Source organism: Tiliqua scincoides, chromosome 3 (genome assembly GCF_035046505.1).
Source record: "Tiliqua scincoides isolate rTilSci1 chromosome 3, rTilSci1.hap2, whole genome shotgun sequence".
NCBI lineage: Eukaryota > Metazoa > Chordata > Lepidosauria > Squamata > Scincidae > Tiliqua > Tiliqua scincoides.
In genome coordinates this window covers 232,420,324-232,431,220 of record NC_089823.1, presented here as the reverse complement: position 1 = coordinate 232,431,220, position 10,897 = coordinate 232,420,324, and the positions used below count along the sequence as shown (strand labels likewise).

The following is a 10,897-nucleotide window of genomic DNA, read 5'->3' as shown; positions in this document are numbered from 1 at the left end:
ATGCCTTAGGAGCACACAAAACAACAAGAAGCCTGCATCCCGTGTCCTTCCTTGCAGGGATGTGCAGTGGGTGGGGAGACAGGAGAGGCAGAGGCTCCCCACCGGAGTCCTTCAAAAAGTGCCGCCACCGTGGGAAGCATCCATGACCCGCGTGGAGAGAGCAGAGCTTGTGGGTTGTGAGTGCTTGGGGGCCTCACATGGCGTCGGTGCAGAGGCTCTGCCTCACCTGACTCCCCACCCACTGCATGTCCCTGCTCTGTTGCACCTGGCCTTCTGAGGTAGCCCACTTCTAAAGCCAGGAGGCTGCACAGACCCATCATGGCTTGTAACCCGCGATGGACTTTTCCTGCAGAAAGGCACCCAGGCCAGATGCCATCACCACATCCTGTGGCAAGGAGTTCCACAGACCAATGAATGAAAGTGTGTGTGTGAGTGAAAGATGATTCTTTTCCTGCCTATGCCCTTACTGGCTGCACCCATCAACACATCCTGTGGCAAGGAGTTCCACAGACCAATGAATGAAAGTGTGTGTGAGTGAAAGATGATTCTTCTCCTGCTTTTCCTGCCTATGCCCTTACTGGCTGCACCCATCAACACATCCTGTGGCAAGGAGTTCCACAGACCAATGAATGAAAGTGTGTGTGAGTGAAAGATGATTCTTCTCCTGCTTTTCCTGCCTATGCCCTTACTGGCTGCACCCATCAACACATCCTGTGGCAAGGAGTTCCACAGACCAATGAATGAAAGTGTGTGTGTGTGAGTGAAAGATGATTCTTCTCCTGCTTTTCCTGCCTATGCCCTTACTGGCTGCACCCATCAGCACATCCTGTGGCAAGGAGTTCCACAGATCTCTGTGTGTGTGGGGGAGAGGCCTCCCCCCTCCCGCAGCCAGGGGAGGGAGGCCTGTCCCGGATCCTCCTGCTCCTCCTCCGCTCCTGCCCGGCTGATAGGCCGAGGCTCCGCGGCGGCAGCCCAGCCCCGTCCCCGCCTCCCCGCACTCGGGCGCAACCATGGCGGCCCCGGGCTTCGTGCTGGCGGGCGAGTGGCGGCGCCAGGCCCTGCGCGGGCTCCAGTGCCAGTGAGTGGGGCCGGGCCGGGCCGGGCCGGGCGCGGGGTGGTGGTCGCCCCCGCAGCCCCTTCCCTCCCTCCATGGAGGGGGCTCCTCCTCCTCCTCCAGCAGGCCTCGGCCCCTGCAGCACGAAGGGTGGCAGCAAAGAAAGGCGTGCCTCTGAGCATGTGCAGAGTGTCCCTCTCGGGGTGGAGCCTGCAGCCCCCCCTCTATCTGAGTAGAACCAGTAGCAGCTCTAGTTCTGAAGCCCCTTTTAAGGCCACAATCCTGTCCTCGCTTACATGGGAGGAAGCCCCATTGACTAGACTGGGACTGACTTCTGAGTAGACATGCACAGGATGGGGCTCTGAGGCTGCACTGCTATCCACACTTTCCTGGGAGTAAGCCCCATTGACTAGACTGGGACTGACTTCTGAGTAGACGTGCAGAGCATTGGGCGCTAAATCCCTGTAATTCTCTGTTTTTGCAGATTATGAGCCCAAGCCTGTATGCATCTACTCAGAAGTAAGCCCCATTGTAGCCAATGGGACTTACTCCCAGATAAGTGTGAATAGGATTGCAGCCTTATTCATTCTGGAAGGGTTCACCCTTCCTTCACCCTTGTTGAGTAGGGAGTTGCTGGACCCTCTTTCAACAGTGGCCTCTTGGAGGACCATAATAAAGTCAGCCTATGCATGTTTGTGTTCAGTGGGGGTTTATTACTTCCAAGTAAGTATGCATAGAATTGTAACCTTTATCATTCTGGAAGGAGGGCAGTGGAAAGATTTTACTCCCTTCACCCTCTGTTAAGTAAGGAGGCGTTTTGACCTCTTGGAGTATCCTAATAATGCCATACTGTGCATATTTACTCTTTGTTCAGTGAGGGTTCCTGCCAAGTATAGCCAAGGCAAGTATCATGGAAATCTATGTACTGTATGAGCCACCATCGAATGGCAGCCTGGGGTGTGTGTGTATGTGTGATCCAGTGTTCACAAGAACAGCCAGCAGTGTTGAGATTGGGGTGGCAGAATTTGTGTGTCTGGTGTTTGCCAGCAGAGAGTCATCCTTTACCAAATGGCACAGTTTACCAATACCTAACAATGCCACAGAGAAACTTTGCTTGCCCAGAAGTGGTGACAGTGACTGTTCTGAGTGCTGAACTGCAGCGCATGAATGGCTTGCAAGGGTCAGACTGCCACATAGCTAGAATTTTACAAGCCACTTACTATGTATGCAAAGTGGATTCATCCGTTACTACAGTGCCACTGGTGCTAGTTCCAAGTGTCTGATAATGTCTGTAAAGAGTAAACCATGTGAGTTCACCCTGTCAGTTTCGTGAACCATCAAAAATTGGGTGGCGATCCAGTGGTGGGCCATGGACCCACAGTCTGAGAATCCTTGCGGCATAAATAATTATACTTGGGGGAATACTTTGTCCTAAATCAACTGTCAGTCAGCTTCTTTGAGAGCACTGTTCTAGCATTGTGAGAGCAGGAAAAACTTTTCTTCTCTCTACTTTCTCCACACCATGCACCATTTTATAACCTTCTCGACTTCCCCTTTAGTCATCTTAAAAAACAACTTAATAGCTAAACTAAGAAGCCTCCAATGTTTTCACAGGCAAGAGACCCCAAACCTTTTGGGTTTGATCTTTTTGGTTTCCCTTTTCTGCAGCTTTTTCTCCTGAGATGAGAATGAAGAGAATGCAGTATTCCGCAGATGTAGTTGCATGACAAATTTTAAAAAGTCAATATGAGATTTATTTTCCTCCCCTTTCCCAATAATTCTTAGCATGAAATTTGTCTCTTACCATCGCTGCACACTGAGCTCCATTTTCATTGAACAATCTAGCACAGTGCTTTTCAACCAGTAGTACTGATTCACAGTAGAGCAGGTGGAACGTAAACCCTCTGTCATGATGACCACGTGGCACTGCCCTGCTTAGCTTGACCCTGTTGAAAATGGAGAAGAATTAGGGGTGCACTAGTGAGTCACAGGTAGCTGTACAATGGCCTGGTCCTTCAAAAGAGGCATGATTTGAGGAAGGAGGGTGCGGGGGGGGGTACTAACTGTGGGGCAAGCCACCCACTCCTCTGCATGGCTACCACTTCCAGAGGCAGTAGTGGTTGTACTCACAGAAGAGAGACCAGCAAATAGTGGTATTGGGGGGATGTCCCCCCCAAATTGAAAAGCCCTGATATAGAATGACCCCAAGATATCTCTCTCTCTCTCTCTCTCTCTCTCTAATTACCACCGTCAAGTCAGTGTATGTGGGAAGTTGGAATTTTGGACTCCAAGTGGTTTACACTTAAGCCATTCTGCCCAACGTTGCATATACGCAACAGGGATCAAATGTGTCCACCTGTGGACTGTGCAGAAAATTTGTCATTTGTCATTTTGTTGCATGTTCAGCCAGTTTAGAGATGACTTCCAGAATCCTATTTGCTTCTCCTTCTCCATTTTCTGAATGGGTTCAGATGTCCATTCTGAAGGCTGAGTTTACTCGGTCATTTTACTAGCTTGATTGTAAGAACATAAGAACAGCCCCACTGGATCAGGCCATAGGCTCATCTAGTCCAGCTTCCTGAATCTCACAGCGGCCCACCAAATGCCCCAGGGAGCACACCAGATAACAAGTATAAAATTGTTATGGTAGATTGGCCAACTTTTTTTTAAACAATGTTTCCTGTCTTTAATAACTATTTCCATCTCAGGAAAAGCTTCATTTGATGAATGTGTACCTTTGTTCACTACAACTGCATACTGTTATTTTTCCTTTCCATGCAGAAAATGGATTTGGGCACTTGAAGGCAAGAGGTATGCTTCTACAACAAGTAAGTGGTTTTGGTTATTTTCTTCATAGAAAATATTTTTAGTGTCAACTTTTTTGGAACATTAGCTGTTAAATAATTCCTTTATTTAACAGCTATTTAATTTCCTTTATTTTACTGAGAGCCAAGATGGTATACCAGTTCTGGAGTTGGCCTTAGTCCTGGAAGATCCAGGTTCAGACCCGAAGCTTTCTGGGTGACCTTGGGCCTCTCACTCTCAGTCTCACCTACCTCCCAAGGTTGTTGTGAGGACAAAAGGAGGGGAGGAAGCATGTACACCACACTGAGATCCTTGGAGAATGAGCAGAATAAAAATGCGAAATACTTTCTGTCACTTTTGCTTGAATTGCTTTGGATGTTTTTGCAAACCTGCAAATATCTTGCTTAGTAGAGATGAAAGGGCAACAAGTGTTATGTACTTTGAGTACTAATTCCACTTTGTAACCTCTGTGTGAGTCTGATTTATTTTGTGAAGAACATGTAATCTAAGGGTGCATTCCTAACCCCTTATGTCAGTGCTTTCCAGCACTGACATAAGGGCAATGCAGCTCTGAGGTAAGGGAACAAACATTCCCTTACTTTGAAGAGGGCTCCGTGAGTGACACCCAACTGCAGGATGCAGCACATGTCCCATTGGCACCTCTATGCCAGAGCTGGGAAGCACTGATGTAAGGGGTTAGGATTGTGCCCTTAGAAAGGTATGCTCCAGTATTCTAATCTACTAGTTATAAGCTGTAAAAATAATGTCTTGTTCCTTTGACAGTTTCTTTTCTATTTTACTTTAAAAATAAACAAAAACACAGAACAAAGAAATATTGAGAAGGTCCTTGTTGCAAACCGAGGAGAAATAGCCTGCAGGGTGATGCGGACTGCCAGGAAGATGGGGGTGAAGTCTGTGGCTGTTTACAGTGATGCCGACAGGAATGCAATGCACGTAGCAATGGTAAAATGTTGGTTAAGAATTTTAAGGCCAGGTGTGGAACTACACATTTGTGCCTACGTGATTTGCGCTAAATCAGACTGTTGTACTGTCTGGTCCACTCTCATCTTTCTGGTCTTAGCCGCCCTGGGTCCCTTTGGGGAGAAGGGCGGGGTATAAATAAAGTTTATTATTATTATGTCTTGGGTTGGAGGCTCTGCAGCCTGCAATTCTTTCAGTAGAGATGTTGAGCTTGAGTCCTCATGCATGCAAAGCATGTGCTTTGCCACTGAGCTGTGCTGCGCCCCCCCCATGTGGCAGAGTTTTCACAGATATTACAGAAGGGTTTGCTGGACTAGGACTCCTGAACTCTAAATGAAAATCGCTTTTTAATGAACGCCTTAGCTGAGCTGTGAAGGTTTGCGTTCGTTAATGCAAAAGAATTCTGTATCTGGGAAAGTGTGGCTTGTCTAGCGGAGTGGATTTAGATTTGTTCTGGGTCCCTGTAGTTATTGGAAAACCAATTTACAGATCTACAGCCCAATCCTACCTAAACACCTCTACGGCAATGTAGCTGTGCCACAGGAGCATCCTGCGTGGGGCAGGAGGAGTCTTGGAGGTCTCCTCCAGGTAAAGGAATATTTGTTCCCTTGCCTGAAGGTAAGTTTCCACTGCTGTGGTGGGTGTACTTAAACTTGTGTCAGCAGGCACAAGCTGGACCTGGGAAGGGGGATAGGATATTAACGAAGCTGCTGCCGCTGCTACCAGCCTCTTCCTGGCCTCAACACAGCCCCCTTTCTGCCCCATTCTGCCCACTCCCAACACACCGCCCATCCCCACATTGACTTACCAGCACCAGGGCTTTCCTGCTTGTGTGTGGCCATGGCTAGTTGCAGTGGTGGCCTAACCGCACAGAATGATGGGTCATGCTTTGTGATCTCTGCAAAGAATGCTGTGCTGCTGGAATGTGGGTTCCAGCAGTGCAGCAGGCCCGGATAGTTGGATATGAGTCATGCTGTATTAAGGGCTATTCCAGTCTTTGGTGAAGGGCAGGGGCGGACATATTAAACTGTTTCATAAGGTTACAGTCCTTTGCACGTTTTTACTCGCTTTAAGTTTTATTGAATTCATTGGGAATAACTTCTGAGTAAACATGTAAGAATAGGCTGTAAATTGTGGTACTATTTGTCCAGCCAATGAAGTTCTGCTTTTTGTGAACACTAAAGTTGTTTTGGAATGGAATTCTAGAGTTATTCTGTCCTTTCTGTTCCTGATGTAAAGTCCAGTAGTAACGTAAATACAATAGTGTGTCTGCTTCTTTCACTACAGGCTGATGAAGCATATTACATTGGCCCAGCACCATCTCAGCAAAGCTACTTGGCCATGGAAAAGATCATTCAGGTGGCCAAAAAGTCAGCAGCTCAGGTATGATCAGCAGCTCAGGTGGCTGGGACTGTAACTCAACTGGCCAACTACCTCTGTGGTGCTTATACATCATTGAAAGAGGTCACCTTGGAGCAAAGTCTGCCTGGCCTTCAAAATTGAGTTTCTGTTGGACGGACATGTCTTTAGCAGCAACTGAAGCTCTTGCAGGCATGGAGTTTTGTTCTACTACTGTTGAAGTAGCAGCCTATAGCTGCATCTGAGTCCTACATGCTACTTCAGCTTTGTGTTTTTCATTTTGAAAATTCCAGATGTCCTTTTGGAACCAAACCTAGGCCCCAGTTCTCATTGCTTTTGTTGCTCCTGGTTTTTCCCCCAATATTCCCCTGAGTGGCTTGTCGGAACTAAATGGGGAGTGCTCCTTCCCACATGTGTTCTTCCCGTAAGCGCGAATCAGTTGGAGAGGACCTGCTTCATATCCTGTCCTTCAGTGAGGGTACAGAGCAGTGTCTTCTCCATGGTGGCCCCTGCACTGTGGAATTTGCTTCTGTGTGAGATCTACCCAGCGCACTCTGGGCTGTCTTTTCGGGGCTAACCAAAAGTGTGTTAGTTTTTACAAGCCTTTTCATTTAGCTAAAATATTGTGTCTTCTTTTGATTGACATTCTGAGTGGTTTTGTTGGTTTAAACTTTTGCTGGTATTTTAGCTTTAGTTTTAGATTTTTAAAAACTTTTAGTGTGGATTGTATGTTCATTTATATTTTTAGCTATGTATTTGTTTCATAGGCATTTATTTCCATCTACTAAGGATTCAAATACATAGACTGGGAAAAGTTGTGTTTTTTTAATTGCTGATGGATCTCGCTAGGCTGAATAAACTCACCCAACTTTCTAGTTTCACCAACATGACTCAGCAATGCTGGAAAGCAAGTGTAAATATGCATATTCTTGTTACAGGAATATGGGGCATCATGCACTGTAAACACTTAACAAGACTGCATTTCCCATGTTTAATTCTATGTGGGCCTTCTTAAGAAACTACGAGAAATCAGGGCACACTGTAGACTACCCACATAATGCGCTCCTAGTAGGCTGCATCCCCCAGAGAAAAGGTTACTGTGTTTCAAGTCAAGTACAGCTTCTGAACAGGTTCCAAGGACAAACCATTACATCTTACATCACCTTACGGCAGGCAAGTCTCATACCATGTGTTATTGGTGTTCCCTATTTTAGGCTATCCATCCGGGCTATGGCTTCTTGTCAGAAAACACAGAGTTTGCAGAACTGTGCAACCAAGATGGAATCATTTTTATAGGTCCACCTTCATCTGCCATCCGAGATATGGGCATTAAGAGGTACCCAGTTTTGTTGCATGGCTATGTCTATTGTACCTAGTCGCTTAGTGGAAATGTTAGGCTTTACAGTGTATTTTGTATCCTGACTGTGAGTTTGAACTTTGTTTTGAAAATGTGTGCAGCAATTTACATAGAGCAATTTTATAGGCTTTTCATAGGTCAGAGAATAATATGAAAATGGAAAAATATGTTAAAACTGCATAGATATCATGTGCTGATCACAACTGGATTGGTTGTTTCCACACAAGAAAACTGTAAAATTTGAAGCAATGCCACATTGCATGAGTAAAATGAAGCACATGCTTGTAGACCTTGAGGTGTGCAATAAAAGTTAATTAGTTAATCATTGCTAGTATAAAATAATATTCTTTTGAAGCACTTCCAAGGCCATCATGTCAGCTGCTGGAGTCCCTGTGGTTGAAGGTTACCATGGTGAAGATCAGTCTGACAGTTGCTTGCAAGAACAAGCCCAAAGAATCGGGTATCCGGTCATGATCAAAGCTGTTCGTGGAGGTGGAGGAAAGGTAGGGACAAAGAAATGTATTCTTTATCTGATATTCCTAAACAATATCACACTCCACAGTTTTGCTGCTCTGGTAAAGAAACACATGGAATGTGATTTCATTCTGCTAGTGCTACAACTCAAATCATGGTTTCATTCTGAACTTGCCTTTATTATCACTTAAGGCACCAGTGTATGTTTGTCCTGTTTTTAGATCAGGGCACCAAGCATGAAGGATCTGGTTTCTCAAACTTCATCTTACTGTGTCTTCCATAAGGTCACCAGATACCTAAGGAGGTCAACTTAAGAACTGTAGTTGCCAGTTTGGGGTTTCTCCATAATTGTAGCAGATATATCCATATGATGTACTTGGGGACACTTTCACTGTGATGTTCTTAGCAGTAACTGATTTGAAGGTAGCCTGGATGGTGTTCCCTGTTAGTTTGATTTATAATGAGAAGGTTACTGAGATCTTAATTGTTTGCTTTTTTTCTCTCTATACTTATTTTCTTGTTTTTTCCCCCCCCCCCCTAACAAATTGCTTTTTTCCTTTATGCTAGGGCATGAGGATTGCTCTGTCGGATAAAGAATTTCAGGAGCAACTGGAATCAGCCAGGAGAGAAGCAAAAAAATCTTTCAATGATGATGCCATGTTGATAGAGAAATTTGTAGATAAACCAAGGTGACAAGAACATCAGTCTATCTGTAACCTTTTTAGGAGTTGTGCAGGAAATGGGGAGTAAGGCCTTCAGTGTTTACCCACTCAGCTATGATCCTCAGCTAGTCAAGGGTACACCTCAGGGCTTCTCTGGCCATGTACAGAAGGTCCCCAACTTACAGGCATTCACATTACGAACATCTGACTTATGAATAGGCTCAGTCAGAGCTTTGATGTAAGTGACCCTAACACAACAGAAACAGCTTGGAGGCAACCCAAGCAGTTCAGTAACTTTGAAAATCTGAAGGTTCCTGGGGGAAGAAGGGAGGGAGGAGATGAAGGAAGCAGTCAGTGTGGAGCGAACGCTCCACTTTCACGTGTGAAGCTTCGGGGAGCCCTGCGGACAGCCGTGCAGGGCTCCCTGCATGCCCAGGAGGCTACAGGAGGCTCTGGTAAGCGTACCCAAGCCCCTGCATCCCCCCTGAGCGGCGCGATGCTGGGGATCGTGCTGCTGCCTCTTCCCTGCCTCCTGGCTGCCCCTGCCCTTAAGGGGTGTTGTGACGCCCCAGTCTGAAAAGCCCTGAAGTACTGTAAGATAAAAAGTGGGCCCTGAAAGGAGGCAACTCAGAATAATAAAACAAAGCCACATTTTACCACCACGAAGCAGGAAAGGATGAAGGTGAGGGTTAAAGCTGAGTTTGATCGAAGCACCCTACAGCTGGCATCTACTCTCTTTAGAGAGCAAACACTGAGAAAAACTTTACAGTCTCAGAACGCGAGCCCGGAATTTTCTGGTCAGAAGTAAGTCCCAATATATTCCGTAGGGCTTACTGTTAGGAAAGTGTGCATAGGATTGCAGCCTAAATCTTACAGTGTAATTATGATTAATGTGACTAAAAATTAAGGCCAGAGGCACATGATAGCGCTGTTCTGTGTTGTAATTGCTTTGGCCCAGTGTGTACGCAGGAGTCTTGCTTTTGCTCATAGGCAAGTCTTTGTCATTACACTGGCTCCCCAAGTGAAAGATGCTTGTGTTGGTGCTTTCACACTGGCTCAGTGCACCTTTGGTGGTGGTTTCGCACAGACACGATAATGCTGGAGCAACAAGAACTGGATGTTTTGACTTAAGTACAGATCTCTGGGACCTGACCTGTACTTAAGTAGGGGCTTAGTGTAACAGGTTGTGTACATCAGTAGGCCTTGTGTCATACATGTTTTGTTTTTTCAATCCAAAACAGGCACGTAGAAGTCCAGGTATTTGGTGATCAACATGGCAATGCAGTCTATTTGTTTGAAAGAGATTGTAGTGTACAAAGAAGACACCAGAAAATTATTGAGGAAGCTCCAGGGGTAAGTGGCCCGTTTCAGAGGACAGGGACTCTCTGGGCAGTCACGTTGTCTGCCCAGCGTCCCAGAAGGCCACATGCCAGGACATCTGGGCAGACATGACTACCCAGAGCGTTCCTATCCCCCAATTAAGGGGGACTTTGTGTGGCTCCTGGGTGGAACTGAAAGGTGCATCACTTGGTGAGTGGATCTGGCCCCCGGGTCGGGGTTCACTTGGTGCTGGTGTAAAGTTATACTAATTTCAAAGACTTCAGAATATACAGGTTATACGTGCACACACATACCACTCTAGCATGCCATCTAGCCTAGTATTTTGTCTTCAGGCAGTGCTCAGTATTTCCTTCCTTTTTCTGAAACATCAGGGAGAGCTATTTGTTCTAACCTGATCTGGTCTACCTCTTGAGAATTGCCATATCAGTGGCATTTCCTGGCATCTAAACAAGTCTAAAATGTACTTATAGAAGTACTGCGTTCTTGATTTCACCATTGCAGGGATGTTCAGCAATTGTGGTCTGGGTCAGATCACCGTGTAAGCTTGGCCTTATCTTTAGATATCCATTTAAACTATTTGTGTCTCACCCTTTGGTTCAGCTCCAGAACCGCTTCCAGAATGCTTATGCATTTGTTTTATTTATTGAGTTTTACAGTCTTTTAAAACAAAGCAATTAATAAAACAGTAGCGCAGCCAATAAATGACAGTTAAATATTATCTACCCCGGAAAATCGGATATAAAAACTTATTTTTTGAATGTGGTTCTGTGGGACTATTGACACTGCCAAAATCCCCCAGAGTGTGTGTGTGTGAGGGGAATAAAAAAGACTTAATCTAGGGCATATTTTGTGTAAATCTTAAAG

General features: G+C 45.8%; 1 protein-coding gene across 3 annotated transcripts in view; it reads left to right on the top strand.

Moving 5' to 3' along the window:
• Nucleotides 1–991: 991 nt before the first annotated feature.
• The window catches only part of MCCC1 (methylcrotonyl-CoA carboxylase subunit 1), a 31,113-nt gene continuing 21,207 nt past the window's right edge, over nt 992–10,897 (top strand). For 2 of the 3 annotated variants that reach the window (XM_066620224.1, XM_066620223.1), the window contains exons 1-8: nt 992–1,078; nt 3,836–3,882; nt 4,683–4,822; nt 6,128–6,223; nt 7,414–7,535; nt 7,912–8,059; nt 8,598–8,719; nt 9,934–10,045. In XM_066620224.1, coding sequence (XP_066476321.1) covers nt 1,011–1,078; nt 3,836–3,882; nt 4,683–4,822; nt 6,128–6,223; nt 7,414–7,535; nt 7,912–8,059; nt 8,598–8,719; nt 9,934–10,045 — 855 coding nt within the window. In that variant the 5' untranslated portion in view covers nt 992–1,010. The remainder of the gene's footprint in view (nt 1,079–3,835; nt 3,883–4,682; nt 4,823–6,127; nt 6,224–7,413; nt 7,536–7,911; nt 8,060–8,597; nt 8,720–9,933; nt 10,046–10,897) is intronic. The other variant, XM_066620225.1, reaches the window with a different exon arrangement.